At 34.5% G+C, this 23,506-nt stretch overlaps 2 protein-coding genes across 2 annotated transcripts in view; one reads left to right on the forward strand and one right to left on the reverse strand.

The window, feature by feature from the left end:
- LOC126891991 (glucose dehydrogenase [FAD, quinone]-like) overlaps nt 1-14,359 on the reverse strand; it is a 37,651-nt gene extending 23,292 nt beyond the window's left edge. Inside the window, exons 1-5 of the mRNA XM_050661367.1 lie at nt 14,310-14,359; nt 6,726-6,882; nt 5,546-5,767; nt 1,409-1,743; nt 299-590 (exon numbers count right to left, since the gene is read on the reverse strand). Of these exons, the coding sequence (XP_050517324.1) occupies nt 299-590; nt 1,409-1,743; nt 5,546-5,767; nt 6,726-6,882; nt 14,310-14,315 (1,012 nt within the window). The 5' untranslated portion in view covers nt 14,316-14,359. The remainder of the gene's footprint in view (nt 1-298; nt 591-1,408; nt 1,744-5,545; nt 5,768-6,725; nt 6,883-14,309) is intronic.
- The window catches only part of LOC114339236 (protein NDRG3), a 658,690-nt gene that overhangs the window by 456,552 nt on the left and 178,632 nt on the right, over nt 1-23,506 (forward strand). The gene's annotated exons all lie outside the window — the stretch shown is intronic.

Consider the following 23,506-nt stretch of genomic DNA (forward strand, 5'->3'; position numbering starts at 1 on the left):
TGTAGCAGACAATCAGAGGTAACTTTCGTGATTGTCGAGAATAAGCAACACCTTATTTTTAGGAGATAATGAGAAAAATCTAACCCTTTGGCTTGTTGAAAGAGGCCCTTCTACTGAAGCTGGTGTTTAGGATCATCAGATGGCTGCTGGCAAAAAAGCGAACATTTGACGTAACATGGAAACAGTTTTGCCATCATAAAACGGTTATTAATAACTTTACAATGTCCCAAGGCAAAACCGTTTTAAGGTACACGCATTTCTCCTACATATCGTAAAAATAAATTATATGTGCGCTTACCAAGCTCGTTTAAATGACCTTTAGGCCCAACTCCGGACAGCATTAAAACTTGCGGCGAATTTAAGGCTCCAGCAGATAAAATAACTTCTTTTTTAGCTTGTACATAGTACCTTTTACCTCTATAAAGGTATTCAACTCCAAATGCTGTCTTCGTTTTTTTATTAATTAATATTTTTGTGACTTGCGAGTTGACTTTTATTTTTAAATTGCTTCTTATGCTTGCTGGACGTATGTACGCTTTTTCGGCGCTACAGCGGAGACCATTTCGTAGAGTAGCTTGAATGTACGATACCTGAAATATGTGAATCACATAAATTGTCTTAAATTGTCATAAATCTTCTGGCAACTTGCCTACGCTACAACAATCAGTTTGGAACTCTTCAAATATAGCTTGAGTTAGTTGCACTGGATTTGGCAATAGTGCTTAAGAGTAGGATACTAAAAGAGCTTGAGGAAAAAGACACGGTCAATGACTGGTAGGAAGTGAACAGCAAAGTTGTGGTACCACTTGGAGAGGAAGTGCTAGGAAAATCATCTGATAAAAATATCTCCTAGGGACAAAGAACCTTGGTGGTGGAATGAAAACAGATGTCTTGTTTGCTTTAAGACAGATAGGTAGCTACATTTGGTATTTATAGATCTTGAGTAGGCGTACGACACAGTTCCTAGCCAAGAGCTATGAAGACGTGTGATAGAGAAATGAGTTCCTGGAAAGTACGTAAGGCTCGTGAAAGATGAGGAAGCATGCTTTAAAGTAAGGACCTGTGTCGGATTGCCGAAAGTTTTTAAGTGACGGTTCTTCACTGAGTCTCTATCTGTTTAATCTTGTTACGGATGTACTAACAGAGAAGGCAAGGGAGTAGGCTCCTTGCTCAGTGCTCTTTGCTGTTGACACCGTGATAGTAGAGGAGAGCAAAGACGTATTAGGAGAAAAGTTGGAGAAAATTACAAACCAGAAATTACATGCTCTTTGCTGATACATGCAGGATCGCACCTCAATGAATGTGATAATACACTCAAAAAGGGAGAACACGTATTGTAAATAGAAGATTGTCATGGCTGAGAAATTTATGGTAAATGCTTTTAGCTCAATAAAAATATTTATCTTACCCCCAATTGTTTCCTTCCATTATAATCCAGGTACTTATGTCCAGCTTCTTGACTTGCATTGACGAATAAGTCGACTATTCCAGTTCTATATGGAACATCGCTAACTGACAAATGACCGCCTGTCCCTCTATATTCCGTATCACTATATTCAACATGAGCATCCTCCATTTTCTTTAAAAAGGGTAACATGTTTTTGTAGGACCATCCGGGATTCCCCATTTCTTCCCATTTATCGTAATCATGAGCGTTTCCTCGAACGAATATCATGTAGTTCATGACACTGCTTCCACCTAGAACCTTACCGTGTGGCCATTCCATTCTGTTATCTGTACAAGCTGAAACATAGGTTTATGGTGCTTTATTACGTTTTCTTTAAGTTATCTAGAAAAAGTAAAGGAGCCATTAACGCTTCTTGGTTAATGCTCTTTACTGATGATATTGTGTTCGTAGAGGAGAATAAAGACATGTTGTAGAAGACGTTGGAGATTTGGAGAAGGGCTATTGAAGAGGGAGACCCTAATGTTAGTAGGTCGAAAGCGAAGTATATGTGGCTGGGAGGAATAGAAATGTTTGGCGACAGAATTGCTTGCAGAGAAATTAGGACGAGTAGGAGAATAAATTGAACACAAATAATATGGGACCAACGTATCTCCAAAGAAAATAAACATAACATAACAGCATTGTTAAGAGCATAAGAGCATTATAACATATAGCAGCGAAGTTTGGTCACTTAAAGAAAAATCCGAAAATATGCTAAGAACAAACTGAAATGGACTTCTGGAGAAGAGCTGCTGGTATATCAAGAATAGATAAAATCAGAAATACAAGAATATTGGAGATAATGGATGTAAAGCATAGAATAATTGACGATATAAAAACAAAGCAACTAAGACAGATTATTCAAGCAAGTACTACGATGGGCACCAAAAGGATGGCGTAAAAGAAGAAGACCTAGGAAAAGCTGGATAGAGGGAAATCATAGGGAAATTAGGAAAAGAGGCTTGAACGAAGACATATGTTACGATAGAGAACAATGCTCCTATGTATCAAGCAATACATAGGAGGACGAGGACATTGGAAAAGTGGGCAAAATCACTTCCGCATAAATTATTTCATAACAAGAAAAGAAGACTTACATGAATGTAAGAACTGTAAGGTAATAGTGAGGCATTGGGTGGAATGCATAAAACGGTACCTGCTAATGCTTCAAGTATGTATTACATTTGTAAGTGTAGTAAATTCTTCAAAAATGTAGTACATACTTGAAGCATTAGCAGGCACTACGTTCTACGTTTTATGCATCCCACCCAATAATCCAACATCAGTTGCTTGTACAGAATGCAGTAACAAGCGCAACTAAACCAAACTATCAGAGCAAATCACAAAAACAAGTGGGGATGTTAAAATATGAGAAATAAGGTATATTCAGGACAATAATAGTAGAAAAAATATATTGGAACATGAAAGAAAGTCCTTATACAATTTTAAAGAAGATGGCCAATATAATTAGAGATACTTCCATCGAAATACTTAGAAAAACGTCAGGAAAGAAGTCTGGTAATAAATAGACTTGATGTTCGTGGTCCAACGAAATTTAAAAAAAATAAAAGGGAAGATATGAAAGAGAGGTGGAAAAAGTACTGACAGTTTATTACCCCTTAGCAAATCTAGCACTAAGCATTACATATATCAATATGAAACTACGGTATAAATATTTATTATTTATACCTACCAGCCGGTGCGTTTTGATTCAGATCAGTCTTCTTGCAAAGCCTCTTTGATAACGGGTAAACCTAGAAACACGTGTTAGGGGATGACAAGAGACTGGATGTAAATCAAAACGAAACCGTTTATTTTTATTATATTTTTTTAAGTGAGAAAACAAGTTAAATAAGATTCTAGAAATATAATAATATACTCTACCTTGTCCAGAACAAGCAGCTTATGTTGTTAGACAGTAAGCCAACAACATAAGCTGCTTGTTCTGGACATCGAAGTAAAAAGCGAAACTAAACAAAAATATCGGAGAGGACCACAAAAAATCAAATGGTGGCTGCTGAAAGATGAGAAAGAAGGTCTATTCAGGAGAAGAATAGTAGAAAAAATATGTTGGAACATGAAAGGAAGCCCTAATACAATTTGGAGAAAAATGGCCAGTAGTATTAGAGAGACTGCTATTGAAATACTTGGGAAAACGTCAGGAAAAAAGTTTGAGGATAAAGAGACTTGGTGGTGGTCAAACGAAGTACAAGGAAAAATAAAAGAGAAGAGAAAATTATATAAAAAGTGGCAAGAAACCAGATCCGACACAGATCTTCAAAACTATATGGTGGCGAAAAAGGAAGCGAAAGTAGCAGTAGCAAAAGCCAAAGCAGAAGCGTATTCAAACCTATATGATCAACTTGATACCAGGGAAGGCGAAACGAAGATATATAAAATAGCCAAACAGAGAGCAAGGAAAGCAAAAGATTTTAATCAGATTAGATGTATCCGAGATGAAAATAATAAAATACTAGTTCACGAAAGGGAAGTCAAAAAGAGATGGAGAAAGTACTTTGACAGCTTATTAAATGAAGAATTTGACAGACAGCCTGTAGAGTCAACGGAGACAGTAGCAGCAATGGTCACCAAAATAACCAACGAGGAAGTGGCTCAAGCGCTTCAAAAAATAAAGAAAGGAAAAGCGGTAGGACCAGATGATATTCCTGGGGAAGTATGGAGAGCATTGGGAGAGACAGGAACAAGGTGGCTAGCAGGTCTATTTAATAGAATTATGGAAGTCGGACAAATGCCAGACGAATGGAGAAGCAGTATACTGGTACCTGTTTACAAAAACAAGGGAGATATACAACAATGTACAAACTACAGGGCTATAAAACTGCTTAGCCACACCATGAAAATATGGGAAAGAGTAATTGACAGACGGATACGTGAAGAGACCGAAATATCCGAGAATCAATTTGGCTTTATGCAGGGTAGATCAACAACAGATGCAATTTTCATTATAAGGCAGTTGATGGAAAAATACAGGAGTAAAGAAACAAACGCTCATATGGTATTCATTGATCTTGAGAAAGCATATGATAGAGTTCCTCGAGATATTCTGTGGTGGGCACTCAATAAGAAAGGAGTCCCTGGTGAATATGTAAAGATTGTGAGGGATATGTATGAGGGAGTAACGACTAGTGTTAGGACAGGTGTGGGAGAGACTGATAAATTTCATGTGAAAGTAGGATTACACCAAGGCTCTGTGCTTAGTCCGTATTTATTCTCATTAGTTTTGGACCAGATAACAGCGAAACTACAGGGTAACATTCCATGGTGCTTAATGTATGCTGATGATGTCGTGTTAGTAGGAAATAGTGAAAGAGACTTAGAACAAAAACTGGAACAGTGGAGACAAGCTCTGGAGGAAAAAGGTTTAAAACTTAGTAGGACAAAAACAGAGTATTTGGAATGTTCATTTAAAGATGGAGCTACTACAAATAAAATGGTATCTTTGGATGGTGAAATGATTGTGAAAAGCAATAGTTTTAAGTACCTAGGATCGGTATTACAGAGTAATGGAGAAATAGATGGAGATGCATGCAGTAGAATTAGGGCTGGATGGATGAAGTGGAAAGAAGCGAGTGGTGTGTTGTGTGACAGAAAAATTCCAATGAAGCTGAAGGGAAAATTCTATAAAACAGCCATAAGACCGGCTATGATGTACGGAACTGAATGTTGGGCAGTGAAAAAGAAAGAGGAACAACGAATGCATGTGGCGGAAATGAGAATGCTTAGATGGATGAGTGGAGTGACAAAGAAGGATAAAATTAGAAATGAGTATATTAGGGGAAGTCTAGGTGTGGCACCAATTGATGCCAAAATGAGAGAGCATAGGTTAAGATGGTTCGGTCATGTTCAACGTCGAGACGTTAATCACCCAATACGAAGAATAGCTGAAGTGCAGATTCCTGGAAGGAGTAGGAGAGGAAGACCAAAGAAGACCTGGGGGAGGCGATAAGGCAGGACATGTTGGTAAAGGGGATTAACATTGATATGACCCAAGACAGAATTGTGTGGAGAAATGCAATTAGGGAAGCCGACCCCGCATAGGGATAAGGCAAAGAGAATGATGATGAATGATGACTCTACCTCTACAAAACTGTTCTTGTGGTTCAGATTTATATCCATAGTTATAGCTGCTGAATTCTAAAGCACCAGCGATGATGGGAATATCGGCAACTAAGCCTGGTTCGTATCCATTTTCTAACAATAGTACATTCACATCGGGATTTTCTGTTAACCTGTTTGCAACTACAGCTCCAGATGGACCAGATCCAATGACGATGAAATCATACTCTGGTTTCGTTTTTGCTAAAAACATGAAGTAATTTTTATTAGCGGGAAACTAAATTTTCTCTAAAAAGGTGTGTATATAACAAAAGCTTGCTGACTACGTTACGGTCCAAAAAAAAACTATTTTAAATTCACCTTAATCCGGAACGCAATAAATTTTTATTACAGATATTTAGATTGAACGGGTGTCGAAGACTGACACAAGCCATATTCCGGAACTTTTCCTAATTGGCTTAAATTAAATCGTTCGAGAGTAAAACCTGGTCCATAAAAAATACGGCATCCTTCATCTAAAATCTCAAGGTGTAATTTTGGATGAAGGAAAGCGCTTGTGTTGTATTCTTTTGAAAGTGTCCATCAGATGAGTCGAATACTTTTTCTATACGTTTTATCCTACTAGTTGTTAGTGTGAAAAGGGGGTTAACAAGTTTTTTCACTTCGTTACAGAAGGGAATAATAATATATTTAAATATTTAATGCTTGAAATTTTGTAGGTAAAATTCCTTCTAATGGACGTGACGTGACATCAGGTGGACTTCAGGTAGAACTTAGATCCTGCTGTCCATTTATTTGAATGGATAACCAAATGCATTAAAATCATTTTTGGCCTTTGCCCGTATAGCTTTAACGAAAAGTAATATTTTTTTTATTATTTTCGTCTATTTATTATCTAGAGAAAAATATGTTAAAATAATAGTTTTCATAAAATTTAATCCTGCTTGGCATGCTTTTTCAAGTTGCTCTGTATGTTTTTCCAGGATAGCATTTACATAGAAAGTAGATAGTGGGAAAACAGACTTGGACAATAAAATCGAACATTATTTGTGAAATTTTCTCCTTGTATAATGGTTTATTTGCTTTCAATTTTTTCATGTTATAATTTTTAATTTTACTAGTGCTTTTTGTTTCGATTTACCCCTTAGTGCTAACATTTATGCTAAAAAATATTTAAATAAATGAAACAGTAGATACTTACTGAAAATTTTCGTTTCTGGATAAAAAGGCAGAAATATAGTTTGCAGTCTTGCAAATTCTATCAAGAAGCTTATTACTTTTCCTACAAATACATAAAATTCTCCTGTTGTACTCTTGAGAACCAAAGCCAAAATCACGGTAAGAATCAGATAGGTAGTCTAAAACGAAATAAAATTAATCAGTCGTAATTCACGTGGGAAGAAGAGGTTAATATACTAAAGGATATTATTGCGATAATATAGAATTTTTTACTTAAAAACAAAGAAAAACATCTGTTTTATGATTGTTCTGAAGCTATTTTTGTGCGCTTATGTGGGGAATTACAAACCCAGAAAAGCACATAATGCAATCGATGAGATGATAAGTCTAGATAATATATCAATTCTGGGTATTAGTGACATGAGGTGGCGCAGACACAGTATAAAGAGGGAACCTCTATATACTGTGGGGCAGATCTGGCCAATGTAATGTGGATAAACATGAAGTATTACTTAGGAGAAGACAGCAATCATTATTGTAATGGTCATAACAAAATAAGCGAACCGAACCGATTGCAAAAACTGAACTTGATGAACATAAAAAGTTTTACGCAGATGTGAAGACTGTTACTGACCGAATTCAAACTAGAGATCTTATCATTCAGATGGGTGATATTAATGCTAAAATAGGAAAAGGCAGACAAAGTAACATTAATGGAGATTTTGGACTGGTCGATAAAAATGAAAGGGAAGACTTTTTCGCAAATTTTACCAAAGAATCTTAGTATACGTTACAGAAACGCAGAAATCTGGAAAAACTTTTCCTGATGCCGATGTTCCATCTGACTACAGACTGCTGTTTGAACAACATTCAGGGGTCAATCCAAGCCAAGTGGTTTAAAGGTTGTTGCTTGACTATTTTTAATATTTTTTATTTTTCTACCTTTTAAACTTCAGTCTATAGAGAGTACAAAATTGCATTCATTTTATTTTTAAAAAATTTAGTTTGCCGATTACGGCCATTTTTGTTAAAGCGTGTCGATCATTTGCACGGAAAACATGGCTTCGCTCTTTAGCCAATATTTTTACTGAGGTTTGTCCTAGTGCAATAAATCAAAAACCAAACTTTTAAGAAAAGTATGCTCTAAAAAAATGGCCTGTAGCATTATTTAATTTCAAACTACCCTTAAGGCCTTAAATGAACCTCAATGTTTGAAAAGGTAAACTGATAAAATTCCATTTTCAGCATTTTTTTAACAGCATAAGAAAAGTCGATAATGGCTTGTAATTTTTTTCTGGAAAAGACATACGTACATACTTTAAATAAAAAAAGTTTAAGCTTTGAGACTTGAGTAAATTTTTTCAAAAAAAATCTCGAAAATGTAATTTTTTGAAAAATCTCAAAGTTTGATCCCTTATATCCCTGATGGCCACGGATGAAAAAATTGGAAATTTGGCTTAATGTTAGCCCCTAGCAAGTAGAATAAGAAGTCAAAATTTGGAGTTGCAGACTTACGTCATATAGGACTTACAGGCCTGAAAAAATGGTCAAAAATCAAAATGGTCAAAATTTGAGCGTTTGCGGGCAGGGTAATTAAAATTCAAATAAACTGTCTAATGAAATAAAAATTAATGTATTTTTACCAGATTTCACAATGAATACAAATTTATACAGGGTGGGCCAAAGAAAAGAGTCCACCTCGATATTTGGCAATAGTTACCTATTAGATTTTAAGGAAATGCTGAAATAGCTCCATTTTTAGTTTTATTATATCGCAACTTTTTGGGATATATTTCATACTACGTGACGTTATCCATCAGAGCATAATGACGTAATCGATGATTTTTTTAAATGGGAATAGGGGTCTTGTGGCAACTAAAAATACATTGTACTGCTATCAGAAAATAGAAAAAATGTTTATTTCACAAATAATAAACATTTCTTTTCGCTTAAATTAAATCACAAACAGCATCCCACCTACCTCTTGACAGTTTAAACATTTAATTTAAGCGAAAAATATATTTAGCAATATACAGCAATAAAATGTATTTTGAGTTAAATAAATTACATACATTCTTCTTTTTGTGTCAATTACTTTAATTCACAAATTGTTTTTTGGCCACCCTGTATAAATAATTATATTATTATTGTTTATACTACTAAACAGAGAAATGAACACTCTTTCAAATGAGAAAACATACAAACCCTATTCTCATTAAAAAAATCATCGATTACGTCATCACACCCAGCTGGATGACGTCACTGACGATGACACGTCATGGAGACGTATGCAATATATATACAAAAAAAGTAATTTAAAAATAAAAATCGACCTGTTTCGGCATTCCCTTAAAATATAATAACTGCCAAATATCAAGGTCTTTTCTACCAATATCTTTTCTTTGGCCCACCCTGTATAAATTTGTATTCATTGTGAAATCTGGTGAAAATAGATTAATTTTTATTTCATTAGACAGTTTATTTGAATTTTAATTACACCCTGCCTGCAAACGCTCAAATTTTGACCATTTTGATTTTTGACCATTTTTTCAGGCCTGTAACTCCTATAGGAGATAAGTCTGCAACCCCAAATTTTTACTCCTTATTCTACTTGCTAGGGGCTAACATTCAGCTAAATTTCAAGAGATACAAGGGGTCAAACTTTGAGATTTTTCAAAAAAGTACATTTTTGAGATTTTTTTGAAAAAATTTACTCAAGTCTCAAAGCTCAAACTTTTTTTACTTAAAGTATGTACGTATGCATTTTGCAGAAAAAAAATACAAACCATTATCAGCTTGCCTTATGCTGTTAAAAAAATGCTGAAAATGTAATTTTATCAGTTTACCTTTTCAAACTTTGAGGTTCATTTAAGGCCTTAAGGGTAGTTTGAAATTAAATAATGCCACAGGCCGTTTTTTTAGAGCATACTTTTCTAAAAAGTTTGATTTTTAATTTATTGTTCTAGGACCAACCTTAATAAAAAGATGGGCTAAAGAGCGAAGCCATGTTTTCCGTGAAAATATCGAAACGCTTTAACAAAAATGGCCGTCATCGGAAAACTAAATTTTTTAAAAATAAAATAAATGGAATTGTGTAGTCTCTATAGACTGAAGTTTAAAAGGTAGAAAAATAAAAAATATTAAAAATAGTCAAGCAACCAACTTAATTTATATTGGACCACTTGGCATGGATCGACCCTCAGATGATTGAAGACAATTATTAAGAAGCAACTTTGAGAATAACGAACAAAAGAATCCATCAAGGGCCATTGAAGAGAGATCAAAACGATTATGAGCAGTTCAACTCAAAACTTAATAGATAATAGAAAAAAGTAAATAATCGAAAAAAGATTTATTAAACAATTAATCTGGAGATACGGACTAAATGCAAAAGAAACATATTTCGAAAACAAATGTTTGGAAATTGAAGCGTTACCGGGAAAACATGATGCATTTAATATGCAGATATAAAAAAATAAGAGAAGTAACGGGTTAGTACAAAAAAATTACAAAAAATAACATCGTTGATAGAGACGGCCAACTGATTATCACTGATTTGTATAAAAGAGAGATGGAAGAAGTATATTTAGGAACTGTTTACTGATAAGGGGTTCGTTCCTGAATTTGAAGAAGTATAATATAATAATTAGCAAAGACCAGAAAAGTTGCGGGACCTGATGAAATAAGAAGTGAAATAATAAAGCTCTCCGAAAGTTCAGGTAAAAGATCTCTCCTTCAAAAATAGTCAATGAACCCCAAATGTGAAAAAAACGCCGAGTGCTACTATCATAATTTAAAAGGGTGTGTTTTTGAGAAATAAGTGAATTAATCCATTTTCAGTTTTTGGAGTGAAAACTTCTTTAGGGACGTTGTGCGATTTTTGGATAGGGGAAAAGCATTGAATTCTTGACCGTCATTGCGACCGTCATCGCTACCGTCATCGCGACCGTCATCGCGACCGTCATTGCGACCGTCATCGCTTATGTTATATATTATTTGTATGTATATATAAATTGTATAGAAGTATTTAAATTTAAAATAAATGTAAAACCTATTTTAGGATGGGGTAAAAAAGATTTATTTCGTGACCGTCATAGCGACCGTCATCTCTTCGACGAAATAAATTTTGTACATATCTATATTATGTGTATCTATACATAAATTGTATAGAAGTATTTAAATTTAAAATAAATGTAAAACCTATTTTTTGATAGGGAAAAAGGATTTATTTCGCGACCGTCATCGCCACCGTCATCTCTTCGGCGAAATAAATTTTATACGTATATGTATTGAAGTGAAAACTTCTTTAGGGATGTTGTGCACTTTTTGAATGGGGAAAATTATTAAATTTGGATGGGGAGAAAGTAATAAATAAGCGACCGTCATCGCTTCGACGAAATAAAGATTTGAAGTAAAAACTTCTTTAGGGACGTTGTGCTCTTTTTGGATGGAAAAAAGTATTAAATTATCGACCGTCATCGCGACCGTCATCGCTTCGACGAAATAAATTCGTGAAGTGAAAACTTCTTAAGGGACGTTGTGCACTTTTTGGATGGGGGAAAAGTATTAAAATATGGACCGTCATCGCTTCGACGAAATAAATATTTGAAGTGAAATTTCTTTAGGGACGTTGTGCACTTTTTCGATGGAAAAAAGCATTAAATTAGCGACCGTCATGGCTTCGATGAAATCAATTTTTGAAGTGGAAACTTCTTGCGGGACGTTGTGCACTTTTTGGATGGGGAAAAATATAAATTAGCGACCTTTATCGCTTCGACGAAATAAATTTTTGAAGTGAAAACTTCTTTAGGGACGTTGTGCACTTTTTGGATGGGGGAAAAGTATTGAATTAAGGACCGTCATCGCTTCGACGAAATAAATATTTGAAGTAAAAACTTATTTATGGACGTTGTGCACTTTTTCGATGTAAAAAAGTATTAAATTAGCGACCGTCATCGCTTCGAAGAAATAAATTTTTTAAGTGAAAACTTTTATAGGGACGTTGTACACTTTTTGTATGGAGGAAAAGTATTGAATTAGGACCGTAATCGCTTTGACGAAATAAATATTTGAAGTGAAACTTATTTAGGGACGTTGTGCACTTTTTCGATGTAAAAAAGTATTAAATCAGCGACCATCATCGCTTCGACGAAATAAATATTTGAAGTGAAAACATATTGAGGGACGTTGTGCACTTTTTGGATGGGAAAAAGTAGTAAATTAGCGACCGTTATCGCTTCGACGAAATAAATTTTTGAATTGAAAATTTCTTTAGGGACGTTGTGCACTTCTTGGATGGGGAAAAAGTATTGAATTTGCGACCGTCATCACTTCGCTGAAATAAATTTTGTACATATATAAATTATGTGTATGTATACATAAATAGAATAGGGCATACGCATCGCGTATATCGTATAAGATATAGGTATAGCACTTCTTTTAGGATGGGGTAAAAGCATTGAGCTCGTAATTTATATACTATAAGAAGTTTTCACTTCTGTCGGCACTCCCACGAGTGCCTTTAATTTTTTTTTAATTTTAACTCGAATTCTATGCATTTTTCGTACATACACATTCACAGAAAAGTGTTTTAAAATTAATTTTGCTCTCAAATGTTACCTTCAAAATGTTAAGTCAAAAATATTTTTTTAAGATATACTCAAAAAACGATGCAAAAAACAAAAAACAAGATTTCTCTTTTTTGTCACATATATATTTTTCTAAGGGCATATAGCTATAGACATTGTTTCTCAGAAAAAAACTTGTATCCTTCCTTTTCAACATAACGTTTGATAAATGTGTTTAGAATTCATAGTATCTGAGATAATATTTTTCAAATTTCGCCACTCACGCCATTTTGGGCAATTTTGCCTATTTTTTCGCAAACGTTGTCCTATAATTTTTTTCTTCACAGTTTTAGGTAGAATGCATCGCAGTCTAATACCCACGAAACACGTAAAGTACCTAGGAGATATATATAAAACACCTAGGATACCTAGGAGTGACGTTGCACCAGAATGGAAAGTGGGGGGAGCACGTGCAGGTGGTGACCCGGAAGGCTGCAAACAGTGCAGCTGCGTTGGGGAGGGTGGTGCGGTGATGCCCAACATTGGAGGACCCAAATCCGAAAGGAGGAGGGCCTTGCACGGTGTTGTGCAGTCGATCGTCCTCTACGCGGCACCAGTCTGGAGTGAGGCGGTAGAGATACAGGCCTACAGGGGGCTCATTACACGAGTGGATATAACAAGTCTGCTGCGAGTGGCATGCGCGTACAGAACTGTGTCTGCCGCAGTCTTGTGGGCCATCACTGGATGTGTTCCGCTGCATGTGTTGGTAGTAGAAAGAAAAGAACTATATGAGAAAAGAAACCTTGAGTTCACTATGGCCGAGAGAAGACAGGAAAGAGAAAGGTAAATTGAAAGATGGCAGGAAGAATGGAACAACACGGAGCATGTGGCACAGTGGACAAAGATGCTGCTCCCTAACTTGAAAGATTGGATGGACTGTGGTCACAGGCGACTGGATTATTTCCAGGCGCAGGTGCTCACAGGACACGGGTCTTTTAGAGCATACCTCTCTAGGTTTGGAAAGGCTGACACTGATAAATGTCTATACTGCAGATACCCAGACACCGTTATACATACGATGCTAGAGTGTAACAGATGGATAGTAGAAAGGAACAGAATGGAAAGAGAGACAGGTGTGAATTTTGTGACAGTGCGAGAAATGATTGAGAGAATGACTGAAAATAAATCTGGTTGGACTGGTATACACAACTATATCCGTGTAGTGATCAGGAAGAAAGAAGAGGAAGAAAAACAGCTGTACCAACGGTAGGGGTGAAAGGGAAATATATTGTAAGTAGAAGGTAGAGGGAATAAGTTTTGACGAGAGGCGAATAGGTGAGTTAGATTGTATGAGACAGACTGTGATAAAGAAGCTCTAATAAAAAAAACAACCATACAAACAAAAACCCAATTTTGGGACCAAAAAATGGGAGAAACTGGGAAAGTGAAGGACCTCCTTGCTTACAGTCTGTGGATAAATGAAGGTAAAGTGCTTCGGAAGCGATGTCGACCTTGCAGCGGCCATTCCGCTTTCGGAGCGCTGGATGACAGAGGAGGGTCTAGTTTAGCAGGTAGGCATTCGGCGTAGCCTCGGCGACGAGAGAGCGTTTTAAAGTACCTCGGGAACTATCGCTGGGGCTACGAAGAATGAATCCTGCACTAAGGTCAGTCAGGCGGCGTTCTGGACTCAGATGTCTTTTGAAGATTCCAGACCCCCTCTTTAAAGATGAAAAAAAAGATAGAATGCGATAGTAGAATATTTAGTAGAAAGAACAATTAATCACTTCTAAAATTTAGGTCTATCGTAGAAGGTTCTAGGATTAATTTTAAGCAAGATTATGGTTATACAGTAAATCATTTTAAAGGTAATTCATTTTTCTTTCTACTAAATGTACTATTGCATATACTTAAAACTGCATACTTATGGAACAATGTTTGCGAAAAAAAAACCTAAAAATGGCTGTGGTAATTTGAAATTTCCGGAATTAGAGTTAAAAATGGACTAATTCCCTACAGTAAAAAATAGTAATCTTACATACCTTCATATTTCAACCGTTTAGTCGAAAAGCTGAGCTAGTTCTGAAGAACAATGATAGTAGCTCAAGGTTTTAACTAAGCCCTAATCTAACATAATCTTTGAGGTAAACAAATTATGATATGAAGTAAAACAAAATGCTTTTACCATTAGGTGGTTAAAAACACAAATTACTTATAAACACTGCATTTAGTGTTAACGTTTTGTCCATCACATCGTGAAGACAGCATTACAACGATTAATCGTTTTAAAGCGTTTGATAAGTAATAAGTACTTTAATAAATTGTTTTAATTATATATATGTAGATTATTATAACATAAATGAGTTTTTTAAAGCAATTATTACATAATGCTAATACTAAAACAATAGCTAATTTGTCATCATTATCATCAGTGTATTGATACATTTTCCTCAATATTTATTTCTTTCTTTGTCAGTTCTAGTGTTGGTGGTTCACTATCTTCACCTTTAGCAAGTCTGCCCATGTTTTCTTCTGAATGTGTCTCATTTTAATCAGTTCACTTATCTCTTTTCTTTGTTTTCTGATCATTTTCCATATTTCTCCTTGTGTTTCGTAGTCGTATTCCATATGTTTTGACAAGATCTGCCAGTGTTCCGTTTTTACAGATCTTAAGCTTAAGTCGAGAATATCATGAGAATTAATATAATATAATTATAATATATTACAATAAGACTACCATAATAATATAATAATAGATAACGTGTGATCCAAAATTATTGTCACCATAGGTGGCTCTGAACGACAGAGATAGCTATACAGTGCATGTCTATTATAAATTCAGATATAGTTTCTAGTTTACGTCAACTTTGACAGATACTTGTCAGTGTACGAACGTCAACTTAAAAAACACTATAATTAAACATAAAAAGTACCTGAGGAAGCAAGATTTTAGATTTATACGAATTAAAAGGTCTTGAGATTGGATACTTATCTTTTCAACGTGTTTTCAATCTGTATTCTTTGTTTGGAAAAGTCATCATAACAACACTGAATATAGCCGCAGTTGGCCGTGACGTCACATTCCGGCGGCCTTTCATTTTAAAACAAGACATACGTGTTTCTTTGCACGGATATCTTTGATCCCAATAATTGTGGATCGCTCGTTATAATTGATAATAAGGTAAGAATCTAAAATTAGGGAGCAACGTAGTTGATACGTCATACTCAAGGAGGCCCTATCTATAAGTAGAGCTTAGCTAAGGTGGAGCTTAAGATCTGTTGGTGCAACCAGGCATTAGTCTCTTACCGTTATAAGTTGAAGATTCTTCTCCGAGCTAGCACTGAGCTACTGGTGTTTTTGTTAAAAAAAAACTGCTTTTTTTGCTCTCATATCTTTAGAAACTCAGCTGTATATATGGAGGAAATTTATTAGTTATTTTATTATTCGTTTACCAATTTACTTCACTCTTGCTGGTGTTGTGCAGCAATCTCCCATTATTACATCCTCATCTTAAGTAGATCACTCGTTGCTGCATCCTTCCATCTTTTTCTTGGCGACCAACTCATCTTTTTCAGAAGATTGTATTCAGTAGTCTTTCATTATTTGACCTCTGGGGTCTGAAGTAGTACTTCCGTATATTTACTGGTTATTCCAGATTCCAAAATAATAGGCACTTTTCGTTGGCAATGTCCATTTTCATTGATCTGTCCGGTTTCTTTTGTGCTTGGGAAATTTGGTTTTAAATTTTTTTTTCACAAGTCTAGATATGAGCACATAGATTCAAATCTCATTCCAAAAGGACCAGGTGAGTTTTATTCCCTTATACTGGCTGTTGTAACAAACTAAAGAGACCAGTTTGCCCTTTTTGGTTCCTCTGCTCTATCAGCCAGATTAGATAGTCTTCCGCCTTCAAATCCATTCACCATGTTTTGCCTGCAACCCAGACAGGGAACCTTATCAGTTTTAGACAACCGAATCCTGGTTTTTCTAGGAGACGGTTACTCCTCCACCTCCTCCTTTCTCCTTGAGGACCCCAGATTTGGGACTAGTACAGCGGAGTTGAATAATCTTAAATATTCATCATCTTTTTATTTCCAAACTAAATTGATTTTTTTTTTATATCGTCATTTATATTTACACATTTTTTTTTGTTCCATATTTGTTCGGGATTGACTCTTTTAAGTTTAGATGTAACTTCTTGTTAACAAGTAATTGATCTTCGTCATATCAGTTTGCTTTTATTAACTTTGATAATGTCGTGCAGCTCTATCCACTAGACTAAATTTATAAACTTATTATTTTTATTACCGTATTCATTACAGATTTTAATTCACTATGATTTTTCTTAAAAAACTAGCAACATAAAAAATAAATGTGTTGTTATATTAATGTAACACAAGAAACCCCTTTATCGAACCGGCCATGGAGGGTGCCCCATCTGTAGAAATTCCACTATCATACATGATTCTCACTTTAGTTCATGCATTTGTAGATAGCAATTTACTGCAGTAAATACATCTTGTCCTGTAGTTATTTTTTTAAGTTCCTTAGAATAAAAATCCATTCACTATTTTTTCATTGTTGATAAGTCGAATAAAAATAACAATCTGGACTATCTTGGCTATATCTGTAGACTCGTATACTAGTCTAGTAAAATAAATTTTCACTACATGTAAAACAAAATGTAAATTCGTACAGGTTGAAACAAATTTTATATCAAAGTTTAGGTGGGTACAAAAGATATTTTCAAGAAAGTATCCAAATCACACAAGGGGATCATTCTTTAAATAATTAAAAAGGGGTCATTTTTGCAAAAAAATTACTTTTTTAACTGCTGAGGTCATTCAATTACTAATGAAGGTCTATAGGATTATTTTCTGCAAAGTTGAAGGGTTAGTCTTTCACATATAACTTACTAAATTAAATTTGACCCCCTATTTATTTAAATAATTATACATGAAACTTTAAAAACAAATTTGCAAAAAATTATTTTTAGCGTTTTAAATAAGCACTATAGAATATCTTATTTTACAGGAGAAGTTGCACTATGTTATCAGCATTAATAAAAAAAAATTAGTCCAAAAATATTTAATATTTTTTGAGATATTGAATTTGTTTATTAAATGTTACTCTATTTTCAATTGCAAAAACGCGGTTGTTGCCAAAGAAATATTCACCTGTATTAAATCTTATTAGTTTTATTTTTATGTATATTTTCGATAAATGTTTTGATAAATTCAAATTACAATTAAACTTCCCCCTAAAATGACATTTGAAAATTATTCAAATTTGTTTATAATTTGTTTTTTTTTTTTAATAACGTCGTGGGGATTAAATATTTTGAAATGCCGTTTCGATAATTGGGTTTCTGGTAATTTTTCACTAATTAACAAATTTTTTTGTCTTTTTTTCCTCTTCTTTTTTTTTTCTTGGAGTTATATTACTACGGGCCCTTGTAGGGTTAAGTTTCATTAAGAATGTCGAATCTCTAAGTTATAGATTCTTGACCTAAAAATATTAAGATTGGTCTAAAATCACTTAAATAAAATGTGGCTGGTTACTGAGTTACAGGGTGTTTAATTTAAAAATTAAAAATTATTTTTACCAAGTACTTTCAAACTATTTGACGCATCCTTATCATACTTGTCAGAAAGTGTGGGTACTATACAGTCTACTAAATTGTGACAAATAAAAGTTTCTAGCTACTACCAGAGGCGTACGACAGGGGATAGTTAATGGTTGACCCTTTCCAAATTCTACGCAACTGAGGGAATTACTATTTTAGCGAAATTTTTCGATTCTCCAATACTTTATATGTAAATAATATACTCTTTACTGGTAACGATTAAGTCATTAGTTTTCGAGATATTGGACGTTAAAAATGAAACGGCATAGTTATTTTGATTCATTCATTCATTCATTTTAAACTTCCAATATCTCTCAAACTGATGACTTTATCGATACCAATAAAGTTATTTACATACAAAGTATTGGAGAATCGAAAAATTTCGTTAAAATAGTAATTCACTCAGTGGCGTAGAATTTGGGAAGGGTCAATCATTCACTATCCCCTGTCGTACGCCTCTGGCACTAGCTAGAAACGTTTATTAATCACAATTTAGTACGGTGTATAATAGCCACCCTTTCTGTCAAGTATGATAAGGATACGTTAGATAGTTTTAAAGTACTTGGTAACAATAATTTTTAAATTTTTAAATAAAACACCCCATAACTCAGTAAGTAGCCATATTTTATTTAAGAAATTTTAGTTAAATCTTAATATTTTTAGGTCTACAATCTAGATCTCATAGACTCGACATTTTTAATAAAATTTAACCCTAAAAGGGCCCGTAGTAATATAACTCCAAGGAAAAAAAGAAGAAGAAAAAACGACAAAAAAATTGTATTAATTAGTAAAAAATTCCCAGGAACCCAATTATCGAAACGGCATTTTAAAATACTTAATCCCCGCGACGTTATTAAAAAAAAATTATAAACAAATTTGTATGATTTTCAAATGCCATTTTAGGGGGGAGTTTAATTGAAATTTGAATATATCCATACAATTATCGACAATATACATAAAAATAAAAATAATGAGATCTTAAGCAGGTGAATATTTCTTTGGCAACAACCGCGTTTTTGCAATTGAAAATATAGTAACATTTAATAAACAACTTCAATATCTCAAAAAATATTAAATATTTTTTGACCAATTTTTTTTGCTTAATACTGAAAACATAACGCAACTTAGTCTGTAAAATAAAATATTTTATAGTGCTTATTTAAAACGCTAAAAATAATTATTTGCGAATTTGTTTTTTAAGTTTTATATACAATTATTTAAATAAATAGGGGGTCAAATTTAATTTAGTAAGTCTTATGTGAAATATTTACCCTTGTAGAAAAAAATCCCATAGACCTTCATTGATAAGTGAATTACCTCAGCAGTTAAAAAAGTATTTTTTTTTTTTGCAAAAATGACCCCTTTTTAATTATTTAAACAATGATCCCCTTGTATGATTTGGATACTTTCTTGAAAATATCTTTTGTACCCACCTAAACTTTGATATAAAATTTATTTTAACCTGTACGAATTTACATTTTGACTTTTTTTTATTTTATTAGGCTATACTTAAATGGTTTACATATCCTTTCTATAATACCGAAATTATAAATATTGTCTTCTATATCCCTTGACACTTTTATTATACTGTATGTAAATTATTCACTAAGGTAATTAAATTGTTTAATTTGACGTCTTGACATTAAACTTTAGAACAAAGAACAATGAGAACTTTTTGAAAACATTGCATCCTAGGTTTCTCCAGGAAACTTAAAAGTTATAGGAGTATTGTTTTCTTATTAAAAAGTGGCAGAAAAATCCTCATTTTTTGCTAATACACTCTGGAACAAAATTAACCGGCCACCTTAAAAATGGGTCATATTTGATGTCTTATATCTCCTAAACCTGTTGTCCGATTTAAGTGATTTTTTTAATATGTTATAGCCTTATTCCTTGACAGTATCGTTATAGTAATATTGTTGCTAAACACGTAAATTTTCATTGTATACCGGGTGTACGAATCAAACTGTGATTTTTTTTTAAGTTTAAGTCACCCTGTGGAATATTCTAGCATTTGTAGAATACTGAAATTAAAACCTAACTATAGCCTCATACTTTCTCAACATTGTGTTGTTTGATTGATTTGCTTATGTTGGATAATAAAAAAGTTAGGTGCTTTAACAACTAGACATGCTTTTTATCAATACAGGGTGTTTTGAAAAAATGTTGGCAAAGTTTAAGGGGTAATTCTGCATGAAAATATAATGACAGTTTGCTTTCAAAACTTATGTTCGCAAATGCTTCGTTTCCGAGATAGGGAGTGTTGAAATATTTCTGACAAACTGACGATTTATTTATTACTTTAAAACTGGTTGAGACATGCAAATGAAATTTGGTGGGTTTTAAGACGATTTCTCTTTTACCTATATTCAGAAGATATATTTTAAGAAACACTAAAAGGAATAGCAATTGGAATGAAACTCAACGGAAAACCTATCAATAATATCAGATACGCGGATGTTAAGTTAATAATCGCAATTTATTAAGTTCGTTATTTGATAATACAACTAACCGGCACCGGCATATTTATGTTTCGTGGACCTCAAGAAGACATTTAACAAGGACAAATTAAAGCACGTTAACTAGTAATTGTATGTAAGATAGATGCCTCTAGGAATCATCAAAACGATCGACAATATCTACCAGGACAACACAATAAAATTTATAAACTAGGACTGGTAGCAAATCTTTAAAGACGTTACAGTTCTAAACCAGTTTTCAAGAGGTAGCGACCACAGAATGGTAAAAGCCTCGATAGGAATAGACCTTACGAAAGAGAGATACCGCATGATCAAAAAGAAGTCCACAACTACCTGGACCGAACCTAAAAATAGAAATGCATTTGAAGAACATATCAACAGCATTCTCGAAAGCGATAGGACTACAGACCTAAATGTTAACACCCTTAATGATATTATAATAGAATCTATAGAAGAGAGCCAAAAGATACACTGTCAAAAGACATCACATAACAAAAGAATAAGCCCCCAAACACAAGCATTAATGGAAGAGCGGAGAAAAATGCCAAGTAATAGAAGTAAAGAACACCATGAACTTAGAGAGATAAGTAAAAGAATACAAAAATCTATTAGGACGGACAACCGAAAATTTAAAAACGAACAAATTCAACAAACAATTGAAGATAACAAGAGCCTCAAAGTTCTAAGAAGACAATTAACAAACGGCCAGAAAGAAATAACGAAATTAAAGGATAGAGATGAAAACATCATCATCAACAGAGATGAATTATTAAGGGTAGTAGAAGACTTCTATACAGAACTATACAACAGCCAACAAAACCATGACGAGCCACTAGAAGATTCAGGAAAAAGGTTAGTCAACCAAGGATCGGAATTGATGCCTGATATATCAACAGACGAAATAAGAAACGCATTGAGAAAAATGAAAAGGAATCCTCCGGGAGAAGACAACATCGTTATAGAAGCCGTAAATATTGGAGGAGACAGACTTTTAAACAACATAAAGGAATTGTTCAACTTATGTCTGCACCAAAGTGAAACACCTACAAGATGGCACAGTGCACTTACCATCTTATTACACAAAAAGGACCAAGATGATCCAACAGACCTCGAGAATTACCGGCCCATAAGCCTATTAGACCACCTCTACAAGTTATTCCAAGAATAATAACAAATAGACTGGAAACAAAATTGGATTTTTACCAACCTAGAGAACAGGCGAGTTTTAGGAAAAACTTTGGCACTAACGACCACCTACACTGCATAAAAGGAATTATAGAAAAATCTATTGAATACAACCGACCATTGGTCATGGCTTTCGTAGACCTTCGCAAAGCATTTGATACGATAGGAATTAACAGCATAATGAGCGCATTGGAGGAAGTCGTATAGATTATAGATTATCGGTACTCCAAAACTGATAGCGAACGTATACAATAATGCAACCATGACCGTCCGACTACACAAAGATACCAAATCTATAAAAATCAAACGAGGAGTTAGACAGGGAGACACTTATCTCCTAAACTCTTTACGGCAGTACTTGAACATGCTTTCAAACAATTGGAGTGGGACGCCAAAGGAATAAATGTCGACGCTAAAAGGCTCTCCCACCTACGATTACGACATAGTTCTTATAACAGAGAACTTAAAAGAGGTTAGAACTATGCTTACTGAGTTAGAGCCGCCTGTAAAAAAGTTGGCTTAAACATAAATTTTGGAAAGACACAATACATGACAAACCTGGTACCAAACAAAAATCCAAAAGTCGACGTCAACGAAATAGCATTGGTCCATAAATATACATACTTAGGGCATGAAATCCAAATTGCCAGGGACAATCAAACTGCCGAATTACAGAGAAGAATCACCTTGGCATGGGCCGCATCAGACATCTTCAAGAGCAACTTGCCAAATTATTTGAAAAAGAAGACGTTCAACCAATGTGTGCTTCCAGTCATGACTTACGGCACCGAAACATTATTGTTAACCCAGGCCACAGCAACGAAACTTAGAGTGGCCCAAAGAAGAATGGAACGGTCACTACTTGGACTGACTCTCAGAGACAGGGTCAGAAACAAAGAAATCAGAAGAAGGACAGGCGTCACAGATGTCATAAAGCAAGTAGCATGGCTGAAGTGGAATTGATGAAGGACGAGAGGTGGACCCAAAAAATTACAGTGTGGAGACCAAGAGAAGACAGAAGTAGAGGTAGACCACCTACACGATGGACATACGACGTCAAAAGGATTGCTGGAAATTGGTTGCAGAAAGCTCAAGATCGACAAAACTGGAAGAAATTAGGGAAGGCCTATGTTCAACTTTGGATGCAGAAGGCTGGATGATGATATGGACTGGTGGAGCAAGGACAGGTGGAGCAAGAACTAGCTGATCCATTTTAAGCTGACAATGATTATAATACAGGGGGATTCCCTGAGCTCTCTATTGTTCAACCTGATCGTGGATTAAATAATAAAAGAAATACGGACGAAAAAATAATACCAAATAGGGGAAAACAGCTTATAATCTAGTTGCAGACGACGCAATACTAATCTCTCAAAGTGAAAATAATTTACAATGTATGCTACACCAATTTAACATAACCTCTAGAAAATTGAACATGTTAATTTCCCCAAAAAAGACAAATTGCATGGTTATAACAGCAAATTTACTAAGATCTGAATTGAAGCTGCAGGGTCAGATAATAGAATAAGTGATGGAGTTTAAATATTTAGGCATCTTTATCTAGTTACGGAAAACTGCAAACAGAAGTGGAAGACCACGTGTATAGAACACACAGGATACTTGAATGAAACAATATTGAGAAACAAAAATAAAGAAATGAAAGGCAGAATTTGCAAAACAGTCATCAGACCAATAATGACATAGGTGCGCGACAGAAATACGACCCGAAACAGAGTCGGAGGTACAGATATACAACGGAGAAGCAAAGTGGAGAACCTCAAGGCCCGGATAAGAAAGAGAAGAGTAGAATGGTACGATCAAGCCGAATCACAACAAATACAGTAATAAAGATAACGAGATACGGATCCCAATAGGAAGACGATCAGTAGGAATACCACGAAAACGATGGAATAATAACTCACTAGATGCACATTAAAAAACAGACAG

This window comes from Diabrotica virgifera, chromosome 9 (genome assembly GCF_917563875.1).
Source record: "Diabrotica virgifera virgifera chromosome 9, PGI_DIABVI_V3a".
NCBI classification, from domain to species: Eukaryota; Metazoa; Arthropoda; class Insecta; order Coleoptera; family Chrysomelidae; genus Diabrotica; species Diabrotica virgifera.